The sequence below is a fragment of the Passer montanus genome, unplaced genomic scaffold (assembly GCF_014805655.1).
Source record: "Passer montanus isolate IOZ18808 unplaced genomic scaffold, ASM1480565v1 scaffold1, whole genome shotgun sequence".
Taxonomy (NCBI): domain Eukaryota; kingdom Metazoa; phylum Chordata; class Aves; order Passeriformes; family Passeridae; genus Passer; species Passer montanus.
Window position 1 is genome coordinate 3,386,603 of NW_024356504.1, and position 24,950 is coordinate 3,411,552.

Consider the following 24,950-nt stretch of genomic DNA (forward strand, 5'->3'; position numbering starts at 1 on the left):
CATCAGCCAAGATGTCCCCCCTGGAGCAGGTCCCACACTTGAGAATTAGGATCCCTTCTGTCTTGTTTCCATCCTTTTCCAAAGAATGCCTCAGAACCTCCATACCTGCTCTGTAGGGATGAGCACATCAAGTGAAGGGAGTCTGAGTACCCTCCTCAGGAGACCTCCAGAGCCTTTGAGCCAGAATCCCCTGGGACTTCCTAGAAGCCCTGACTGCCTTCTGGGAGGCTGCAGGAGCTGCTCAGCTCCACTTCAATCTTGATGGCATTTTGCTTCCTGAGAGCCTCCCAAGCAGCACAGCTGCCACGTTCCTCATGCCTGAGAGGCTGTGATGCTCTGCCCTGGGTAGAGCACATTGCAGCAGGTCACTGCACTGCTGCTGGGGCAATGCAGCTCCGTGCGGGAAGGCACCGCATCCCACTCTGCTTGCAGCAGGATACAGCTCTCAGCCGGGTGCAGTCTCGTTCATTAAAATTAATTAACAGTCAAATAGCTCCACATACTTCCTTACACAGACAGAGCAGTGACAGAAAAATAAATTTTAACTTGAGCCCAGGTCCTGGAGAAGTGAGTGCTGTTGTGGGGAAACCACAGGAGACTGCCAAGGCAGAAAGACTAAGATCTCAAACTGTGGTGACCGAGTTTCCAGCTCTTAATACACTCCTACTTTGTCTTTTGCTACTCTTTGTACAGCTCCAGCAGGAAAAACTGAGGTATCCTTTTTATTTGTACAGTTTTTAGCTGTGAGTGTAGGTTATGGCCTGACTGGTTCTAAAATTGGCATCTATGTGCTTTATAATTTAATACATGCTAAAACTGACTGACAGTTATCCATGAGCTGTCTTGGCTGTAAACACCAAGACCTGCATTCAAAATGTTTTGGAATGCAGTACACATGTATTTTTATTGACCCATTCCTGCCATTTCTGTTACACCTTGTGTTGTAAACCTGCACCTTTCTATTTTGTTCTTATATTCTTTCCTTTTACTTCATAGTAACCCATAATTTCCATCTTAAGCTTCATTATTCCTTCTCCCTGTACTAATGCCTTTTCACTGAAGTATCTATTTTGAAAATTATTCCACCTAACATAACACTCTTGCCCAGATCTCACTGCAACCCACAGCCTGATCCTACAAAGATCTATGCTTGTGCTTGATGTGTGAAAATAAGTTACCAGCTTCAGTTCAGTGACCAACATACCTCATGTGAGGAGCCTGTGCAGTACTTTCAAGGCATCCTTGAAAATCTCTGGCAGGGGTCTCCAGCCCTCTCAGCTGGTTGGTCCTGGCAGCTGCTACAGGCTGCAGAACACCTCAGCTGGTACCAACAGCAAGAGAAGAGCTCCATGTTGAGATGAAACTACCTGGGGAACTTCAGCAGTGAACACACAGCTGCCTAAGCTGAAATTCTCTGAGTTGAAAAAGGACTTCTTCTTCCTTCTCCTCTCGATCCTGGGGTATGGAATCAGGATTCAGGCAATACAGCTGAAGGCAATGCAGATTTGAGACAGAATCAAGTTAAGCCCTGGGATGCTTTTTTTTTTTTTCCTACAAAGTAGCACATGGCTGCTGCGTTTTTGTTTTTTTCTAAAAAAAAATGATCTTACCAATTCTGATCCAGCTTGATGATGTATCATCCTCTAATATCAAATCATATCCATGGCTGAGGATGACTTTGTAGACACAAAGAAGGGAAAGACTCTACATACAAGTGCATAATCATATACAGTCTTAAAGCCTTTATTTTAATGCAAAATAAACCAGGTAAAATTTATATAGCCATATGTAACAAAAGATCAAAATCTTTGACGTGGTACTAGAAAAAACCTGTCAAATTACATGTTGAATTTCTCCCCCAAAACAATCACACATGATTTTTAAATCAGTTTCACTTAAACACACAGATATTGTCAGGATTACAAGTACCTCTCTCTCCCTCACAGTAACAGAATAGTGTCTTACAAAGCCTTGTTTCCTATGAAGAGATAGTGAATAGCACTTCTGATTTTGCACGTAAGGCTTAAGGACCCTGCAGGACAACTGTGACAGGGAGCACAGGTGTGGGGCCTTTTGAAAGTGCAAAGCAGCCCCTGCCCAGAGCAGTGTCAGGATGTGGCCCTGGCAGAGCAGTCGCTAGGATTCACTCGCAGCACTAACTCTGATAAACAAACCTGTGATGGCTGGGAGGAAGAGGTAGCACAATTCATCTGTAAAAAAATTAGGCAGCATGTGAAGCTATTTCTAGATCAGGAAGCTGGAGTGAATTGGAATTCAGGACTGTATGCATTTTTTCAAGGCAAGAGCCTTTTTTTTTACTTCTCTATGCTTAGTTTCCCCCACAAAGGGCAGTTGATATTTCTTTACGCATTTGAGGGGTGCCTAGAGACTTCTGCATCATAATATATCACAGTGGTAATGTCGGCTCACAGGCCAAGATCATGGCTCACTAGTGGGTGGTCACTCAGAAAATCCACAGGCTCTTTTTCTATCTCTTAATCTTTCAACTGCTAGGCCTGGCTGGCCCTGTGCCAGAGCCAGAAATGCAGGCTGCACGCCACCAGCTCAGGAAATCAAAGCTTCAGCTTCACGTGAGTGCGGGCCTCTCTCCCTCGGTCTTGATGCCTGTTCACACACACACACACACACACACACACCACACACACACTTAGGGCTGCTCCCGTGGCAAGCCCAACTCTCCCTTCACACCCACTACGTCAGTAACTCTACTGCTGGACTGGCACATTTTGGATGAGGGAGTGCGAGGCAATTACGTGTCAAGAGCATTTCAGACTCATAATTTTCCCAAACATATGGACATATGGGAAAAGAACAACTTGTTACTTAACGGCTCTTTTGGATTTTGCAAGTGTGTATTTTCAACCGTCAGTTGTAGCACCTCGTGAATTCTGCACGGTACATATTTTTCCACAATATGGTGCTAAAATCATACATTTTATACTGCAGAAAAGCTGACTATATATACTGTAGTTACACATTATACTTTTGAAAATACTGTACCTCTACCAGATATTAAATCAGGAAATGGCAATTTTCTCCCAGAACAATGGCACCAGAGATTGGTGAGATGCTCTGTAATACTTTTTGGTCTTGCTCCCCCAGTTAGGTCACACTGTTTTTCCTCCTTAGCTCCTTACCTGTAGGATGCATCCATACATTATACTTACAGCTTTTTTTTTTTTTTTTTTTGATTGGAAGAAGCTCTCTACTGATTTCTGCTTACTGAGCAGAAGCATCATTTAATAACCTGTTGGGTAAGGTAAGATTAACAGCTCAGAAGGTGTTTGTTTGATTTGTCTGCCTCAACTGAGTGGAGCCGATGCAGTCAAGGGGAGCTCTTAAGGAAAGATTCAGGTTACTAGGAGATATTGGGCAGGTCCCTCAAAGGCTATAAATAATCTAAGAGCTGTTTCTATCCAGATTTTATTTGGCCCTGGCTCATGAAATACTGTAAATAAGTTCTGTTCACTGTGCTGTGATGCCATTTGACGGGTTAGTTGAGAGTGATTTACAAAGGCAGTAGCTTATATTCAGAGCTGTTCTTAATTGTGGCCTGGCTTGATAAAGCCACTGTCGCAAACATTAGTTTCTTTGCAGCTGGATCAAATGTATCAGGGGTTATATTTCAATGAGGGAAAGGAAAGTATTTTAATTTGTTTTTGCTTCACTTTCAACAGGCCTTTATAACACCAGCGGCTATCCTGTGGCTGCCAAGTCCTGGCTGAGTATCCTACAGCATTTAAAGCTTTCTGAGAGAAGTACAGGGCTGTGCTGAGCACGTACATGGCAGGCACAGTTTCCTTGGGGAATGCGCCTTATTTATGGAGGGTACTGAGAGACATCCAGCTTTGCACCCAACACTCCCTCCAGAGGTTTTTCCCTCCTACATTACTAGGGAAGAGGGCAGAATGAAATGGAATAATGACCAAACACCCTTACTTCATAATCAGTTGCATTCCTCTTCCTCTCTCCCTCCCACCAATGCTTCTTCCTGACTGGATTTAGAGCTGTGCCTGCCCCTGCCCCAGGGAGTCCAGCCCTCTATCTGAATCATGTAGGTGCTCCTCTGCCATGGAAAGCTGTCTCCTCTCCCCTGCTTCCCAGCCTGCTGGTGGGTGGAGGCTGGTGGGAATGCAAGCACTAGAGCCTGCCAGCCACTCAGGCAGCTGCAAGTAATCCCTGTGCCTGAGGGTTACGCCAGGCTCTAACCAGCACCATCAGCAGAGAAGAAAGTAGGCTGGGATTAATGCTGCTTCTCATCAGGGCGATTACCTGCTAGCAGGACACACTCCTTTTAACACCTGGGAAGTGATCTATGTGATTTAATATGTTGCATACCAAAGGTGTCAAAATGACATCAAAGAAATCCTTATGCTTAATCCTTGGCTAGGTCACAGTCTTTTCCTCATGAGGAGAGGAGGCCTAGTGGTTTAGTGACACTCCCAAAAGGCAGAAGTCGAGGAATTAAGGACACTTGGAAATAACATATTTCTAGGTCACAATACTGCATAGTTTCCTCCTGACAAAATTCTTAAGACAGATCTCTAAGTGCTCAGAGATCAGGTCACACAGGTCCCCATGGCTGCAGACACATTTCTGTCTGCAGAGCAAACTCAGGCTGTTTGGGGCAAAGGACTGAGCATGTACCCCACCACTCTGTCCCCCGCCACAGCTCTGCTGTGCTGCTGCCACTCCCTCCCCACCCACACCTTCTCTCTTCCTATGCACTGCTGCAAACAACTTGCTACAAACAGCTATTCTCACATCTTCCTCCTGGGCTCCAGGGTCTTGAAGCCCTTCCTGTTACTTTCCCTGTCTTTTCCCTCACCCCTTGCTATGAAAAGCACCTTTCCCCACTGACCTCATGGTCTCTGGTTGCAGGAACTCGAGTAGTTTGGCACTTGGCACGACAGGGCCCAGTGCTGCCCAAGGCAGACAGGCTGCTGGCAGGTACTTGGCTCCAACACCGCCTGGAGTGGGCCAGGAATGGGCTGCTTGATGGAGCCAAGGCAGCACCTGACACAGTAACTTACTATGAATTATGGAGTCCATGCCCACAGTCACCTCCCTGGTCACTTCCTTATAGGCCAGCTCCACTGAAACCCCTCAAGCAACACTTCCTGACAGCAGCTGAGGATCTGGTCTCCAGGGTTTACATTTAAAGACTGCACACTGTATAACCAACCAACACTCACAAGCACACACTCCCCCCCTACAGACATGGCTCTTAGGTGGCTGCTGTCTTCTGAGAGCCTGCCCAAGCAGAGGGGATAAGGCTTTTTACCCTACTCCAACTGCAGCAGGTACAATAAGAGAAGACTCTCGACACACAGACTGCAAAAAATGAAGGCTACAAGATAAATGCTGCCACCACCAAAAAGACAGAGGAATACAGAGGCCAGATCACCAATCTGGAACTGCAGCATCCTAAAAGCAGAGCTGTTGGTCAGGATGTGCCTGGAATGTAGCCACTCTCTCTGTGGCAGTCCCTTGCCATGATCACACACTAGATACACAAGATGCCCAGCTCTGCAAGAAGTCTGTACTGCATGCTGTGTTCTCACTTAAAAGGCTCTACAACAGCACTCTGAAGTAAACTCTGGTGACTCTGCTGCCCTTACACAGACAGCTATGTACTGTAAAGGTGTAACTGGATTCAGTAAATAGCCCTGAGGTGTATTAAGTGTTGTGTTTCATTTCCAGCAGCCACTTTCTATTTTTAAAAGGAATTAAAAAACACTCAACTGTCTGGTACCTCACATACTCAAAACACATCGTACCTCACGTGGCTTTAGTTCGCCTGTTAGAAAGCACCTACGCTGAGCCCAGCTCAGTAAGAACGACTCCAGGTCTCGTGTGCCATTCTTACAGGCAGCTACGCTTAGGAACAACTCTACAAGGGTGATGCCCAGCAGGGCTGTGCCCACGTCCAGTGCTTGGCTATACAGCTGCAGTCATGGGGTTCTTCTGCCTGGGGTCCTGTTGCCTGTACTGGTACTGGTCTGGACTGGTCCCACGGTGTCGGAGCATTTCATTGTAAGCTGGTGCTCGGTGGGACTGCGGAGGGGAAGGCGGCACGTCCTGCCGGAGGGGTCCTTTATGCTGGTTTGCCATGGGCTGGGCTGGGTAATACTGAGGGTACCTCAGTTCTGCCACTCTTGTGTCCGGCACACGGATGTAGTTCCCCTTGGATGGGTGGATAACAGGCTGTCCTCCGTGGTAGTAGGGAAGATCTCTCTCCTTGTACGTTACTCGTGGCCCTGTTAAATATTCTAGTGGCTCTGCAGGTCCACGTCTGAGGAGGAAAAAACATAATAAAGCACATAAAAAGGCAGTCTACTAGCCCAGTGATACATTATTGTACGTACAATCTATGTTTACTTTGGGAGAGGAAATGCCACCTCAAGCATGACAAGTCCTGATGAATGAAAAGAACTTCTGAAGGATAACAAGCTTCCCACCTGCATGCTACAAAAGTCTGTAACATCCAGGACACTTGAGGAAGGGTCCAGTACACATCACAGCCCTTTTACAATGGGGGAGCACTGGAGCCCTTCAGCTTCCAAAGTCAGCCTCCTGTGATCCATTTGCCATAATGGAAACAAAGCTCCTTTAAACAATGCATATTTGACTGAATCTTATCTAGCCTGAGGATAAACAGATGAGTTGGGTCTGCAAGTCTGCAAATCCCATAAGCTTTACATGCACAAATATTCACGCTTTCCAGGCCATTTCCCACTATTCTCTCCTAATATGTCAGCCTGTAAAACTTTCCAAACACCATAGTTGGAAAAACTGGGGAAGAAACACTGGGGATGTCAGGCTACAATACCTGTGTTTAATGGGCAAGTTGCCAATGAGATTTCAAAAACTCTGTGATCTAAAAAGCCTGATATTACAACAGTCCTGTAACTTGTCTGCATCAGTATGGATCTCACAAGCCCTAGTTCATGTGAAAAACAACATGTGAATGTGTCATCCCTGAGGATGTGCCATGGAGTCCTCTCTGTAGCCTTCTGCATCTTAATTTCATGATTTTTACTAATGAAGCATTGATATTTTTTTCCTATTACAACTTAACTTGTGATACTTTTGAAATGGCAAAGATAATTGTTCTCACAGACATGTCACCAGAGCATCCCCAAAAGTTCAATTTAATTAGGAGTTTTTGCCAGTCTGACTGCAAATGTCTTTGTACTTTGGACAAAACCTCTCATTGACTACACAGGAAGCTTGTCTTCAAATGAGAGCTTAGAGAAGGAGACAGAATTTTGACCCAAAACAGGGGCTGGAAGTTGATCAATTATACAGATCAATTACACCTGCTCTGTGTCTTTGGGACTGAACTCATCAACTGTTTAAATATTCTTTGCATAGATTATGAAAAAAGTTACCATTCTAGTACAGCAGATCAGGTGTTCAAAGTTTGTCAATGACTCTCTTGTTCACACAGAGATTTTACAAACATGCTCCTTCTTTCTTAACCTGGGCTCCCAGACTCTGCTGGAACTTGTTTAACATGTAGTAAAAGAAAACATGTGGTTTTCTGCTGCACTCGTTTAAGCCCATGGGGTAAATCATGGACATAGGCAATGAACAAACATTATCTGCCTTGAAATGAACCTACAATTCTCCTCCTGGAATAACTTAGTGCAAATGTTTCCTGTTTAAAATGGAAAGAGCAAAAGGAAGCATTCCAGGCCTTGGACTTTTAGGACCCTATGCTCCCCAGAGACTTTCTGCTTTAAAAACAGAACATTATAAAAGACAGGCACTCCCAGCCTCCCCCCCAGCTCCTGGTGAGACAGTCCAGACAAAGTGCTGAAGGGCCTGAAGCCACTCTCTGAGATACCAAACCACTCTTAACCCTACGTACTGAGACAATTACCGTCACTGCTCACACACCTACACCTTGCAACAAAGCCTCATTTCCAGAGCAGGCCAAAGAGCTGCTCCACTTTTTTTTCCACATGCATGAAGGCTTGTTCACTAGTCAGTCTCATCACACTCAGCTTTAATGCCTCTGTGCACATAAATGTACTTGCAATCATAAAAGGTTTTGCTATGGTAGGAACTGTTTTGTGTCAAGCAGCACACCAAGAGGAACAAATGTCAAACCTACACCCATCACCTTTTAATATAAGGATCATGCTCAAAATCCTGTACATTGGTTTTATAATGTGTTCTCATCGGCAGCTATAATCAATGAAATTCTTGTGGATTACATTAAAAAAAGGTCTGAGCTTGGAACCTGATCCAGAATTCACTGAAAACCCAGTGGTAGCTTTTGGACAGAGCTCTAACTGCAATTTGAATTACTCTAAAAAAACAAATTCAAGATGAATTGGCACCAAAATGATGGCTGACAATAAGACTGAGCCACCAGCATGACATACTGAGCCTTCAGTACACAACTCATGCCTCAACTGACACCAGAGGTCTGCAAGGTGCAGGAAAGAAGAGGGATGTGCTTTGCCATCCATCCAAAAGAGCTGTTTCCAGGACAACTCAGCCAGTCCAGTTTTAGGAATGAGCGTTATACTGCTGCCACAGAAGCTGTGATTGTGCAGAGGGTTGTGCACTCAGGCTGCTGTGGCCCAGGACTATGCAGTGAAGCTGGGCCTGGGCAATCAAAGCCTGCCAGACCTGAGAAATGGCCCCAAGCTGCCTGAGCTAATGCCAGCAGATCTCCATTGCTGTTCCCTCTCCTCGCGAACTAAATCCACCATCGCTTCACTTACAGCTAACACCATCTGTGGCTGTGTAGACAAACTACAGAACAACATGTGGGAAGAGCAAAATCTTTCTTTAAAAGATAAAACCCCAAGTTGTTCACTGTCAGCACCAGTGTCCTTTCTCTGAGGGCAAAACACCCATAGGTGGTGTAATTCTTGAGTGTCTTGCCCAAAGTCATGACTTAGCAGCAGGGAGGACAGAGAGACCTGATAGGAATCCACTTCACACAAACCTTTTAGGAAAGCCCCAGGAAGACAGAAGCTATGTGAGTTATTTTAGCAGCCTTGGGGTTAATACAAGCAGTGATCTAGCCAACAATTAGCAGAACTTTTGCTTGAGTCAAACCTTGGGAAACACTGGTGACTGTCCAAAAGGCTGACTCCGGGCAGCATAAATGAGGGAGATTTCACAAAAGATATCTTCACGGCTGCTCCACACTCTCCAGCTCACTTCCCCTCATAATCCCAGTGGGTCTTACACTCACAGATACACAAGCTACAATGACAACACTTTTTTTTTCCTTTTTATGACCAGCACAGCATGTTGAAGCCAAATTATTTCTCAAGGACTCATTCTTCCTCATCTACCACCCATGCCTGGTGAAGTTCATTCTCAGGGAGCTGCTCACAGTGCAACCAACCAGCTTAGAGAGTCTCCATAAACCTCTATCTGACCAGTCCTAAACAACAGGAAAAAACTGCCCTTCCCTCCTCAAGTGTGACAAATTAACCATCAGAAAGTTAATCTTTCTAAGGTAAAAGAAACAACTGCAAATACCAAGCTCTGCCTGCAGAAATACTGTCACCATTAGCAGTAAGTCTGGGACACGGAGGGCAATTCCCAGCAGGAAGAGAACTGCTCCTCTGAACCAACCCCCTTCTCACTCGATAACCCACAGTGTAAAAGTATATGCTGTTGTTTATCCTTAAAGAAATTGCCAAAACAAACCAAACCAAACACTTTCTACTTGGCAGTCCCTTGTAGATGCTGTGCTTGTTTCTGCAAGGAGGAAAACAACTCCTACCTTTTCCCTCAGCAGACACTGCCACCTCTGAGGAGGTCCTAATGAAATTCTTCTCCTCTCTCAGACTGTTTTTCTTGGCTTCTGATGAGTTCAGAGTTCACAGGGCCATATCACACCTCCCCAGTGACCCATGGTGTGGGGGTCAAACCAATAATCTCAAGTGGAAAATCAGTGACCCAGGGGAGTGATCAAAAATCCACAAATTGGGTCAAGCAGGTCCAGCCACTCAAAAGGACCAGGCCAGGACCGTGCCCTCTGAGAGGACATGCTGAGTAGGAGCTGCTCTGACTGTCAGCTGTTTTCCAGATTTTTGGCCATTTGTTTGACCTGGGGATACAGTGCAATTAATGGCAGGCAGAAGGCAGGGAAGCTGACACAACATCCTGGGAAGGAACTGATCTCAGAGCTCAAAACCTGGTTTTGCTGATAGTTCAGCTCTGCTGGGTCCCACTGGAAAGTGCAATATGGATGTGGGTCTAGCTAAAAGCAGAGGCTGCTGCTGTGGGAAGCAATTGAACAGAGAGAGAAGCACCAGGTTCCAGAAAGGAGTGAAACTGGTGGGGCAGAGTGAAAACACTCCCCCAAAATGTCATGAGCAAGATGCCCCTTAAAATGGTGCCCCGTCTGCTTTGAGGAAGCAAAGTCTCACCTTCCTTCCCCTTTTACAGATCACACACAGGCGGTTGTGAACGTGTTTCACCTCATATGCTGGTTTGCAGCTCTACCAGTTTATCTTCTAAAATGATTCACCAGTTAACAACTGTGATCCATTTTGAGCAGTAAGAGCACAAAGTAGCCTTGTCCAAAAAAAGCAGGTAATTTGGGACTGATATTCAATTAATGTGTTGTTGCTTTCTCTATGATAGGTAAAGCTTAAAGCAGGTTTGTTTTTCTATCTCTGCTTTATTTATCTTTGAAGCACAAAAAAATTACAGTATTTTCTGGCTTTACTGCAGAATTTTTAAGAGCTTCTGTGTTTATTTAAAACTGAACCACAGTATTTGGGACACTTAGGAAAGACTTCTTTTACCCAAAAAACTATTTAGTAACAGACATCTGAAGGTTTCAAAAGCCATAAGTAAACACTTCTTGCTTTTGGCAGTTCCCTCTTTTTTTTTTTTTAACCTCCGTTTTAGTAATTCTTCAGCTGCGGAAAATCTTACAGAGTAGACTGGCATAAATACCTGATGCTTCAAAAACCTAATCAGAAAAAAAAAATTGCATTTCAGGTTTACTGCATTTCATTGATAACCTCCATTTGCAGGTCACCTTTAACATCCTTGGAGACATGTGCTTGGGCTATCTGAAAGGAAAGCAAAATGAAGGTCTAACTGCTCGTGCTGTGCCCCATCACGTTGGGGGTTTGGATTTCATTGTGACAAAGGGTTTTTCTTCCCTCTGTTCTATAGGGAAAGTCACAGAGGTCACACTCTTAGTACCTGGTAAAAAGCAAGGAAGGGAATGCTCTCTTCTTACATCACTATCTCCTCCTTGCTGCTGAGGGAATATTTTGCAAGGGATATAATCTCACATGAAAACCTGCCTTCTTACTTTGTTAGAGAGTACTTCTTGAAATAAACTTCAAAGACAGCCACAGACTAAGTAGCAAATGGAAAGCCCACATTTGGCTGCAGTCTCTTTCATGTCTAAGCAAGACATACAGAGACTCTGGGTGATGGCATCAGACAGCCTAGGCTGTGATTAAAGAACAGGAGAAAGCAACAAGATCCTATCTGTGTCCAAATTCTCAGTGAAGAACTCCACTGTATGCAGCGTGATTGTGTGATGTTTGTTCTCAGCCAGGAGGATCTACTTTTAAAGAAGAAAAGAGAAGCTGATGTAAGAATTAAATTATGCAAACAAACAATCTTGAAGTATCAAATACATTACACTGTATCTTTATAAAGCTCTTCTTAACAAACACTAAAAACAATTAACTGAAAAGATCATGTAGTGCCTATCTCTCCAGATAAAGTATTAAAGACACTGCAGTGGTGTTTGTAGTCAGTGGCTCTAAGAACTCCTGTTGCTTAATATTCAACATGCATATAACATAAATAAATTAATGAAATTTCAAATCACTGCAGATTTCAAAGAAATCACTGAGATGCATTAAGGTAGGTCTCTGTATCTTAATAGGTGAGATAATCCTATAATAAATATTGTTTGCCCTTTCAGATCAATACTTCCCACAGCCAAATAAAGGGTTTGCATTTAAAATTCACTGGGAATCAAATTTGGTATCTCAGTGCTGGGAAGAATCTGCAGCACAAGGAAGTGCTCAGTGGCTGCTGTCTGTGAGAGAGGCTTGTACCCCACAGAAGAAGGCAGATGTCTAGCAATGTCATACTAACCTCAAACACACCATACACACTTTATTTATGGGCTGAGCTGGTGGAGGTGCTTCCTTCTCCTGTTCTTTTATCAACAATACAAGGCTAAAAAATCAGATAACATAAACGAATACAATCCCTGGCTCTCATGTAGCACATGCCATGCAGAGAGAGCTGTTTTTAGTTTGAGGACTGTGTTTGGAATTCCTTCAGTGTCAGGTTTCCAGTTACCAGACCCTCTTCCCTGGGCCAGGCACGACTGTGGTCGGACTGGATTAGCAGAACACTCTGCAATGTATATTACACAGCTTTGACTTCTACAGGCTTTGCAGACCCATAAAAATAATGATCATTTAATGACCTGCATTTCAAGGTGGGGGGGTGTGTGTGTGAGTGGTGGGTGTAAGAGTGGAAGAATCTCTCTTCCCTTTTTAAAGAATTCCTATTTGGTTTGGAGAAGGACGAGTCCATATAAGTTTGTTTGAAATTTGAGCAATACATTCCAGATGCAATGCAGGCAGGCCTGATTCTCTTCTCTTGCATACACTTTTGCAGAGTCTAAAGTGGTGCTAACTGGCCTGAATATAAGAGTTTATATATGCACAGTTTCTCTCTCTCTCCAATATTACAGCTTAAAATATTTTGAAACAAACAGTTAAAGCACCACAATCCCAGCAGGTAAGTGCAGAGACGTGTTTATATTTCTCTAGTTAAGTCCAGCCTTAAAGCAGCTGGAGAACTAAGTCTTTACGGTTTGCAGAGGGCCACACCACAGAGGTGTTGGGCCCCAACTGCTCCGTGGGCACTTTTTAGCAATTGGAGACATTTAGGTGTCACACTTGCTTTCACATCTAAGACCAAGTGTACAATTTAGTCACATACCAGCTTTCCATGCAGGGGAGCAGCCTGCAGAAACAATGGTAAGACAGGCAAGCAGTGTCTGATAGGTTTAAAACTTTACTGTAACGTTAGGTATGACTTCTTATGACAGCATGGACAACTTATTTTGTCTGCAAGAAAATAGATTGCTCTCAGTCCCCAGAGGAGCAAACTATGTCACAGATAGGTTAACATCGGAATTTAAAGGGTCATTTAATTAAACTCCCTCCCATCAGCAACCAAACCATAAGACAGTGATGCTGCTTTGCTCCAGCATTAGTTTATTTTCCACAGCAAATCTCAGACCTGTTTCTGATAATCTCATCCTGCAGGCAAATCTCCCCTTTCTCTCCTTCCCTAAATCCAACCTACAAATATAGGAACTGTGACAACCAGGATTAAAACCCTGAAATCAACAAAAGCAAAACCCGAAATGTGCTAGCTGGTGCTCTATAAATGCCTAAAAAGCATTCACAACAAGTAGTGCAATAATCCTTCCTACTCAATTCCTCACTTGTTTTGTTCATATGCCCTCAGGCATGGTACATCTCTTCTACCAGAAGGCATAAAATAAAGTAGCACCTATTGAACAAGACATTGCTATTCTGTGATCTCCTCAAGCTTAAAGGGATCTTAAGTAGATTGGTACTTTAAGTAGCGAGTCATTACAACATGTGTCATTTCAGATGTTCCTCATTATTCAACACAACATAATGCCGTGTGAGTCATTAACCTCTGGGCACTGGTAACCTACTCTCAATGCTAAGCAGTCATGCTTGTTGCTCAGGAACCCCCATGCTCCGCTGGGGAGAGACCTGGCTGAGATTTCAAGGTCCCTTTGGTCTTTTGTTTTGCAGATCAGTGGGGACCAAAAGCTCTTCCTACAGACTTCTTGGCCTTTGGTCTTCTGAGTCACATTTTTGAGAAGATTCTGACCAAGTTATGTTGGAAGGGAGAAAACTTCTTTTTAAAGGACATGTGCTCCTTAAGCCAGCAAGAAAAGCAACTGTTTAGGCTCCTCAGTTGAATTTTGCATTTAAATGCAAATTCAAACTAATACAAAAAAGTACTGCCACTACTGGAGCAAGATGCTGAAGTGAAAACTGTGTTATGGTAATACTTGTCCTGTCTTACTGTGTAGCAACTCCCAACAGACAGGGGTACCTGCTGCCCCTGCCCTGAGAACAGCCAGCTGCTTCCCTCAAGAACTGGTATTCTGGGAGAAGGGAGCAAGGTGCAGAGGCAAGACCCCACCAGGGGCTTCAGTGCAGCACAAGAAGGCAGAAATACCACTGGGATCTCTTTGCCTCATCCTAACCCCTACTGGAGGTCTCTGCTTTTTTGAAGGCTATCAGAATAGAAATTAAGGAGTCTGCAGTGGTTTAGGAGCTTTTAATTTGATTTAAAAGAAATTCTGTTGCCATAGTCAAAATTGCTTTTCAGAAGGAATTGATCACTCCTCCCCAGCAGGGAAACCTCTGGCCCTTTGCCTGCCCATTCAGAGCACTACTGCTATCCACGCTGGTTTTGTGGAGTGCTTTCAGAAATGCATAAATCCAAATTCTACCCTGTTCTCATTTTTCATTTGAAATGAATTTAAAGCATGGTGACCATTCAGCTGTACTATTCAAATGATTTTCAACTAATAACAGAAATCATTAAAAGAATCTTCCTAAGTAATAATAACCTGGGCCCAGGTCTTTACTATTCAGCCACTGGGACCTTAACATGCTGTCTGATCTTTAGTGGGCTAGTAAAAACCTGTAAGAAGTGGTTATTAATGTTATTACCAAGCTTTTAGGCTTTTTTTTTTCCCTCTTAGAGCATTTCTCATTTAAATTAAAGCACTCCTTGCAGCACTTTCTCCCATTGCCATGATGAAGCATGGCTGTCAATTCTGCCTCCAATGGCACAAACTGGGTAGTAAAACCATGCTTCAGTAAAAAAGGAATACGTAGCTGGTTATTTTTTCCTTCAATTTGTTTCTTTCTGGTCCAGCCATTCTGTTAAACTCACTGTGATATATCATTCATTTTTCCTCCCCTTTGTAACAAAGGCAAAGCCCAACACCCAGAGAAGAATGATGGCTGTTTTGGGGGGTCAAGAGGGACCTTAAAAAACAAGCAGCTCTTATTTCTTTCTTCAGGCAGTATTTCAGTCCCCATTGTTTCTCTGCTGCCCATGTACTGATTTTCTCCTAAACAGCACAAACAGCCTGTAAGTACATCCTCCCCCCCAATATTTTCTTTTGTTAGAACCTTTCATTTCTATACAGGCATTAGATTATACATTTCCTGGCTTGCCACACTCCATTAACACTCTGGTAACCACCCATTTTCCAGCTAGCCATTAAACACCAACTTTCATAATTGAGATTTAAAGGCTGAGGGCATGATAAACAGCTGAAGTTATAACTTTACAGCTGCCTCTATAGAAGTGTGTAAATCTCCAGATCCGGATAGGCAAATCAGTTAATTAGACTTGCATTAAGCCACAAACTTTGCGGGCGCTCTGACAGCAGATGTCCTGAAGTTGTGCTTTAAATAACAAGGGTCAAACCCTCCATCCCACGGGGCTGGGACAGACGGAAGGTCCCACCCGGTGCCGAGGGAGCGGTAGCGCCGAGCGCAGCTGCCGTGACTCGCAGCACCATTCCAGCTGTGTTTGTGCTGGCTCCTTCCTGCGAGCTCCTTCCCTTACACGGACACAGCTCCCGGCTGGCCGCGCTCTACCTGCTGCCTCTGCTTACCACCCTGCCTTTGCTGCCTGCCGGCTCACAGGCTGCTCTCAAAGCAGCACCCACGAGTTTTGGGACTGAGCACAGCTTCCCCCTGCCTCTGTCAGTCTCTTTAGGGGCATGGGTAGTAAGAGGTTAACCTTCGGTCGTGAGGCCCGTGCTCCACCTCTGCACGAGTTATCTCCCTGTTGCTGCATTTAAAAATACTGTATGTAATTAGCTGTTATCAGGTTGTTAAGCAGCGTGCTGAAGTGTGAACTTATCATTCAATTGTTTCCTTTATTTACAAAGCCCTGCCATTCTCTTAGGCAGCAGCCTGGGACAGGCTGTTGACTTACTCAGATGAGGAGGGTTTGGCACGCCAGATCCTAGGAGCAGAAGCAGATTCTGGAGAAGTGAGACACAGACGAGAATCTGCAAACAGCCCCTCAAGATGTCCTGTAGAACAGCTGTGCTTGAAAGAGACACGCACACATGGCAACACTACCAAATACATCACTCTTTGTGAGGTTGCTTTGAGACCTGAACCACTGAGCATGGAGGAAACACACAATACAGCTCCCAACTGCTTTATGGGCACAGGTGGGGTTTTTATTCATGTATATGGTATTAGCCTTAATATCTATAGATATACACAAATATGTTCCATTCCCAGACGAAAACAATATAATGCTGACTTTCACACACATCTGAGCTCAGTTCTTCCCTATTTAATTTGCTGGACATTGTTTCCTTAAGCAAATCTGGAAGTCAGAGGTGATCATGTTAGACCACAAGATGGGTGGACAGGACAACAGCACAAGATGTCACAGCCCCTGCTGTCCTCTCTACCTCCTTCAGCAAGGCCTAGGCTTGGATTCCTAGAGCCCATCATATTTTTTACCACTATCCCCTCCTGGCCTGGCTACTGTTGTCTTCTTTGCTTTCTTTGTCAGCAGCCCAGCCCTGGCAGTGCCAGCCAGATGTCCCAAATGACATGAGGCATCATCAGATCTGTGTGATTTTCTTCCATGCATTCCTGGCCTGGGGCAGCACCATGCACCCACAGCAGGATTTACTTGCATGGTGCCTGGGCATGCAGCATCCTTTGCTCTTTGGGAACTAGTGCAACCACCACTGTCCCTCATCTACATGCATCCCCCCCAACACTTCCAATAAACAAGATCTATAGCTTCTAAACAAACTTCTGTGCCATCTGCACACTGTGCTGCATGACAGACAACAAGATAAAATTTGCAACAGCAAAGACCTTAGAGCAAAACAACCTTTTAGAGAGAGAGGAAGTACAGGCTGTTGTAACAGTTCTGTCAGCTTAGTCATGTATCTAGAACAGAAGACATCAGGATCCTGAAGCTAAAAGAGGAGCACACAGCTGAAGAAAGAAAAAAATGCTTTAAAGACATACCAAAACACTGCATCCTTGGCAAAGCAATGTCAATAGCTGGGAATTAGTGATATCTGAGAGAGGTGACAGCCTAGCACTTGGAATAGAGGGTAGGGGCAAGCTAGGATTGAGACACAGAGAGGTTTTGGACAGCACTACCTGGTATAGACTTCAATTTATTTTGAAAGGACATGTACTTCATGTATCAAAGATGTGCAACAAAGTCTTACATGCAGGACTGGACGCTGGCAGCAGTTTCAGCTGACATTATAAGGAACAACACCACAATCAAAGAGGCATCCCCACCCACCCAGGAAGGCTGCTATGTGCCATCAGTGAGAAACAGAGAAGCAACAGTGCTTCCGGATATGAACCTGGTAAGAACCTGGCCAACATTCTAGACAGCAGGTCTCAATTTGGCTGGGAGAAAAAAAAATAAATAAAATCACCCTCTAACTTGAAACAATCTTTTACATAATGAATCAATCAATTATCTTTTCTCTAGTATGTTCAAATCAAGGGAATCATCATTGAAAATAACAACCAATTTATATAGCTCATTTAAAGCCACAGTAAGCTAGGCTGCTGATTCACTAATGAACAATAAAGGTCACTACTATAATATCTCTCCAAGTATTTTCAGATTGTGTGGTGTGATAGACTTGAAGTGGCAAGTTCATAAAAAACCCATCAAGATACTTTGCATGGGGAAGTAAAGATGGAAAAACATCTGTGTTTTGCCCAGATATGAGACTGAGAAGAGGGAATAATTTTGATGCAATGAAGAACTTTGTGCCCCAGACTCATCCAGCCCCAGCCAAAGCTTCTGGATGTCAATGGAAGCATTTCAATGATCTTTGGATTAGGCTTTTGTATAAAATGGTATCTGAAAGGGGAGGAGAGGGCAGGGAGAGAATGAAACATCTGTATCCTGGAATGAAATCAGGAAGTTAAGGCTTGACAGCCTTAGACAGCAAATAAATTGCACCTCGGGTACTAAATGTAGGTTGCTGAAATGCCTCACTTCAAGTGGAAACATTCCTTTTCAGTTGTGTCTTTCAGGTATTCAGAGAAAAGCCTGACCAGAATGCTGCTAATTTATATTTTAATTTTTGAGCTTCCATGATCTGGAAGACGGTACATACATGCAATTATGAAGAAGACATTCTGCCAAGATGAACAGCACACCTCTGCTCTGTGATGTTAGATCAAGATCATTAACAGTGTGGCAACTGGGGCAATGTAGCGGCGAGTGCCATCATCTGCAGCATCACCTCTGAGACTATTACCAGAACCAGATGTTTCAGAGGAAGCTGCAATTTGTGGACAATTAATAGTTTGCAAAGGTCTTACAGCATAAAAGAACCTCTCCCTTCCTCCTCAGATGTTAACTCAAACAAAAGCAACTGTTGGTCTAAGCTTGGATTTGCAGAAAGGTGAAGGTTTCAGAAACACAAAACACTTGATGACATTTCTGTATTTGCAGATGTTGATACTAAAAATCCCCAAACATGATAATATTTAACCTTGACAGACCTACTATTTGAAGCCCATAGGAAAAAAGCACAATGGAGTAGAGAGAGCCTGTGGTGAGTTGAGAAAGATGTCTTTTCCAAATCTCAATATTAAATCTTTAATGTTGACTTGGGTTCCTCTTAAAATAAAAAATATGTGTAATTCTACTGCCAGTAAAATAGGATTTTCTTTAAAAGAATTTTGCAACATTTCAAAGGCCCCTCTTTTTAAGGATCAAAAAGTAAAAGAGAAAAACATCATATTATATCAAGCAGCTACAATATAACCCATTACTCAAGACCATCATTACAACTTCTAAATCGGAAAAGCACAGAATAGCAATACCATTTTGAGGATGCAAAATTGTCTCCATATACTGAAGTCCCTTGAAAAACTTACAAAACTTGTGGTATAAACTAGTACAACTGAAAATGAAATATCTAAGGAGGAAAAGACCAGGGTTAAGGGTTCTGTATTGATTGTTTTTTCCCCTCAGATTGGGATTAAAGCGATTTCAGCTGGGACCCAGAATTACAGATGTAATTATAATTTCCATTTATATTTTTAGGCTGTGTACAAAGAAGTGTAATAATGGACAGCTGAACATTTTCCATTGTCCATTAAAAATGAAATGTTTCTGATGAAATCTCTGTAAGACCAAGTACCACTGCAGCAATCTCTCAATAACAGATCTTGTTTCAGATGTTTGGTGAAGAGAGACAAGGGAGAGTTGCCACCCCCTCATACAAAGAAATCAAACGAAAATGACATTAAGGTTGTTATTCCCCTCAACAATACTAAAGAGATTTCACGTTAAGATTAGTAACAAGTCTTTTCAAAGAAAAAGTCAAATTATCATTAAATAACCTTTCTTGACATTATTTACAGAGTACGTAACACAAAGCATTGCATTAAGGAGGCATTATTTAAACCACATAAGGTGTAGGGAGTGAAAAGAGAAAATTCTCCAAGTACCACTGCCTGTCTGCCATCCTTCCTTCATCCTTTACAATGTCCATTTAAGCCCAGGTTTCCTGGAGCTCTCTGATAGCGAGGCAAATAACTGCTATTGAAAAGCAAATTGTATTCAAGGTAAAGCAGGTGCTTAAGTGCTCTGATGGATCTGGGCCTAAAAATTCAAGTTGTAAACCCCAACTCAATTTCAAATGACTAATTGAATTTGCCTTTTTTTTTTTCTTTTAATTCCCTTTCGTTTTAAAGCGATCTGCTCTGTGCTTTCTGCCGCGAAGCGTGGTGCAGTCAGCACCGCAGCACAGCCCGTCCCACCACGCTGCTCCCACTTGCCATTCCAGAGGGGCAAGGAGATCCTAACAGAAATGCTCAAAAATGCTCAAACCCAGGGCTGGTATGTTCAGGCAGCCTAAATTCAGCCTAATTCCCGAGTCAGTGAGAAACCCAGATGCCTTCAGAGACCCCTACAAAGCTAATTAGAAGACTACCAGAAGTCTACACACAGCGAAGTCACATGGGTTTTCTGAGCACAGCTACAGGGATCCTCAAAGCTTTTAACTGATTCTGGAAATCTTTAATCGCTGAATGTACAGCTGTAAAGTGTGTTTGCTGTTTGAGCATCTTTGGAGGAAGGACTGTTAGCATCCTTTTTCCTACATGCTTTGTCCCAGCTATTGTGTTGGCTGGGTGAGTTCAGTTCAAGAGCGTATCATTATTATCTCCTTTAAAAAGCAAAACAAGGGGAGAAACTGTGGCCATACCATGCTTCTAAAAATACATTCTTTCTATACTGAAGACAAGTCAGTTGTCAGTAAACAAACATGCCTTTTCTTTAAAGCATAGGATTTCAGATTGAACCAAAACTCATAGCAAAAATGCTAAATGAGGGTCCAAAACCTGGCGACACATGGGTATAGATATATATATATAGCAGTGCACTAACTAGCCCCTAGATCCAAGCAAAAAGCCAGTCACATGAATTTTCACTGTGAAATCATCCTGAGATTGGTTTTTCTTGCCAGATTTTGCCATGATCTACAACAGACTGCTCTCCCTTCACCTGTAAAACAAGAGCTATTTTTCTTCTTTAAATGAAGGAAAGTGCCAGCTACTCAGTATCCAAGGACCCCTGTTGGCTTGGGGTTTTGCTTGATAACCTGGGCTGGGTTTTGTTCACACATTTCTTGCCCTCTGGATGGAACTCTGACTGTCAATTTCCAAGGCACTGTCTCAGACTATCTAGTGCACAGATCCAATCTCCTTGCTGAATTACATCTGGGGTGGAACAAAAATGGCAGATAATTCATTTTCTATTACAGTTAACACTCTCCTCCACTTGCTTCCCACGTATGTTATACAGTAGATATGTTTGCATGTTCTGCTCTATTTTTTCAGCTGTTGCAAGCACATAAGCTATCAATTACACTCTATGCAGAGAGAAGATAGTGATTTGAGGAACGGCTTCCAGTTTATATAACTCCTCACCTCATCACTGCTCAAACATTTTAAATGAATGCTTTTGGGCAAGAGGCCTGAAGTAGAGAGATTCCTTAGGTGCTCTCTCCCCTGCCATTTCCCCCCTCATTGAATGGTTAATCAGAGCAGCATAATTCTTTAAAACTAATATTTATTCAAACAGCTGCAGGATCCCATCTGCTCACACAGAACAGAGGACAGAATCAGCAGAGGCCACAGCAATACCAGGCAGAAGCCAGCAGAAGTTGTGTCAATATCTCTATATCCAGCCTAACTTATGTTTGGCAGACAAAGATTCTGAGTACAGTAAAGACATTACCATTACCCTAAAGACGTGGTTAGGTTTTTAGCATATGCATTATGGTATTTAATATATTTTCAAAATAAAGCTTGCTGAAAGTCTGACTAGTGGCCTACGTGCTATTTAAGACCAACCACACGCCTACAAAGCTTTGCCACCATGTTTCTGGAATATCCATGGCATGCTCAATAGCTCATGCATATTTTTCCAAATAAGCATCCACAAAAGAACAGTATCACTATGCATCTTATGCTTTGTTTATGCCATATTTGAAAGAACTGTTCCAGCAGAAAATTTTGCACAGGTGCTAAATGACAAAATCAGTGCTAATTTACATAACTATTAAATGCTAGAACAATGCAATCTTTTCCAAGCCTGAAAATTAGGATGAAGATTCTTAAGAAAGCAGGAATTAATCTTCTCTAACAGGGTAGAATAGGGGTTTTAGCTCTATGCTTGCTCTTAACAAAGTTACTGGTCCATAACCACTAGTGATCTGAATGTCTGCAATTCTTCAACAACCTTGAATCACATTTAGTTTTAAGGACGACTTTTTATTTCACTTATATCTGTGATAAGAATGGATGGGCTGAAGAAGAACATATAGAGCAGGAAAACATATATTTCTTTTACTAGGATATCCATAATCTGGAGAGAAACTGGTAACATTGGTGGTCAGAATTCTGGGGAAAAATAACAAGTAACCTAATCAGAGTTTGTCAAATTGCTACCAGATTGACCCAGACAGCAAAGAAATCACACAGCACACTCCAACAGTGGCTGCATTTCAGCCTGAACTGGCTGCAGTCTTTAGGAACACATCCACGGATTGCAGTGGTTCTGGACCAGGCTCATACTAGCTTCTAGTAGTAAATTTCTGGCTGTTCTCAAGCTGGATCAACACATTCAAAGCATGACTTTCTAAAGCATCATACTTGAAGAGCAACAAAAAAGCCTTCGATGAATATGAGCAAAGACATTTGGACAAAGCCTTCTAAAACTGAGCCTTTTCTCTTGATATGTTTAAGACTTCTGTGAAGAGAAATTAAATATGTCACCTACTTACGAAATGGAAGCAGTTTGGCTGCCAATTGTCTGAGCTGTGTTGAAACAGCTGCTCTAGCAACTGTTTTTACTATTAAATTCTTCAGCAACTCTCTTAATCCCAAATTAGATACCTCTTTCCTTTAATCACCAGTTTATATAAAAGCTCTTTCCTCGCAAGGCAGGGTTTCACCAAGGATAACAAACAACAGCAGGTCTGCTCAGTGTGCTGCCCTTGTGTTTCTGCACTCCTCACATCTCCCCCACCCTGCTTCTCATTTCTCGGTGGGTGGCACACGGAGTGCTCACGACTCTGTCCCCTACATGTTTGTAAAAGAACACAGAACTAGATTTAAGGTCTCAGGATTTCACAGCTTGTCATTACCTTGCAGCATGCAATTAAGAATGTCCACATACAATTCACTTCCTCCTTCATCATCATAATCTTTCCTCTTTCCTAAACATGTATGTAAGAATACCTGTAACTAACTCTCTTTAAATGGCTTGCTATTAGAAGCTTGAAACTTGCCATTGTGACAGTACACTATCATGTAGGGCTGTGATTCTGGTGTGGGTTTTTTTCTGGTTGTTCTTTTTTATTTTCTTCTTCTTTTTTCCAAAGCAAAGATTGGATGGAGACAAAGGAATTGAGAACTAACATGGAGAACTAACTGCAGTCTGCCTCTGAGCAAAGGGTGCCTCTGCAAAGCTGCTGTTTGCTCACAGGAACATAGCTGAGCAATCACAAAATTTAGAGGAGTTTCATGCACAAAAATGAGAGCTGCAGGAAGCTTGCTCAAAAATTCCTAATCCAACATCCTCAGAAATAATACATATTTACACCTGATACTGTTGGCTTCCTACATTTTTCTTTGTTAGGTGTTTTTAAAGCACGTTTGCTGACAGACGTCTTTCAGCTGCACCTCCAGACGTGTTTATCAAGGGAAAGCCGAAGCCAAGAACTGCAGCAGAGTTGTCTTATTTTGCAATGCTCTTTCTCACCTTTGCAGCCTAGAGCCCACACTTTTTGATGAGATCTGAATTATAACCCAGCATAAGCAGCAACATTTTTATTCCAAATATCCATACCTACAAAGCAGCCAGCTGAGCTTCCCAGTCTGCTGGTCTCATGAGCCATTTCAATATCCCTCTTAACAATGCAATGGATGTATTTGCATTTTGGAGCACACATCTTATTCCCCAGGTTTCACTCAGCACATCACTCTGTTGATGCATTCTATGGGATATATGCTTTTGGTTTTTAATTTAATCTTCTTCCTAATTTGCATTCACTTATCTTTTTTCCACAGATCCTTCATCTCAACCTAACCATTTTGTACTGACACTTTTTTTCTTTCATTAATATTTTGTTCCCTAACATTTGTTTTGTTCTTTTACTCACTGGAGGCATAGTTAATACAGCTTTCTTTTCTGAGGCAGTGTCTCCAAGACTTCATTAAATTTTATAATATTAATTCAAGCCCTTTTGTTCAAATGCAATATTTTCCTCCATCTCCCATATTTTTAAGCATAATTTGGTGCCCTTAGTTTGAGTGGGAGGTCCTTATGCCTGATTATACACTAAAATTCATACCAGATCCATGTTTTCTGTAAATGTGACACTTGAAAGTATTTTTATTTAGTCGGCATAGTATCTCCTTGCAAAAAGGCTGGCTGCTTAGTTTCAAAATATTAATTGACTTTTAAACTATTCCATATTGCATTAACTGGCTTTTTGCTATGAGGAGTTGACTGACTTATTAGGAAAATTGACAAACCCCATCCCTGTCTGCCTCCTTCTACACTTCCAAAGTATTCTTCTGAGACATCTGGCTTTTAGTGGTTTTTTCAAGCTACGTCCCAGTTGTTACAGACATTTTCTTTAGTCAATTTTCTTTAGTTATTCCCATGGAAATTATAGAGGTGGCCTGCCAGCTGCAATCCATGATTTGATGTCACGAACCTTGACCTTTCTGACTTTCTAAAGTATACTTTTTCATTATTTAGACTTAATTTGGCTTGGATGGAGGCATCATGTTCATTTCAAGTGATATTTCTATTTTATTAGAAAGCTGGAGGTATGTTTTACAACTAAATCTCCTTCCTTTTCTATTCACCACAGATATTTCTGAAACTGTGATCCTGTTTACAAATTTCTTTCCTCCTTTCAGTCAAGTCTTTAAAGACACAAGACTATTTTTTGAAAGGTCTGTAGTACACTGACCCTTTTCCTACCTGCTCTGCTTTTAATGCCTGAGATTCTCCCTGTAGAAGGTGTACACAGGTTATTCACGAACTCTGCACATTTTTGGACAAATGTATTTTGATATAATATAAGAAGTAAAGGCTTCACGCTTCACATATGGCACTGAGGTGATATTAAGTACCATGGCACACCTGAGCAAAGGGATTGAAACTGAGGTGGAACAGAAAAAGTTGCACAGAGCACCTCCAGCTCTCTGCCACATGTATGTGTGACAAATCTGCTGTCCTGCTAGAGATCTGGGCTCTGGCCTTGAAGTGCAATG

At 42.7% G+C, this 24,950-nt stretch overlaps 1 protein-coding gene across 3 annotated transcripts in view; it reads right to left on the minus strand.

Annotated features, from left to right (window-relative positions):
• Positions 1-1,722: 1,722 nt before the first annotated feature.
• The window catches only part of PARD3B (par-3 family cell polarity regulator beta), a 395,877-nt gene continuing 372,649 nt past the window's right edge, over positions 1,723-24,950 (minus strand). For all 3 annotated transcript variants that reach the window (XM_039719949.1, XM_039719858.1, XM_039719777.1), the window contains one exon: positions 1,723-6,316. In XM_039719949.1, the coding sequence (XP_039575883.1) occupies positions 5,962-6,316 (355 nt within the window). In that variant the 3' untranslated portion in view covers positions 1,723-5,961. The remainder of the gene's footprint in view (positions 6,317-24,950) is intronic.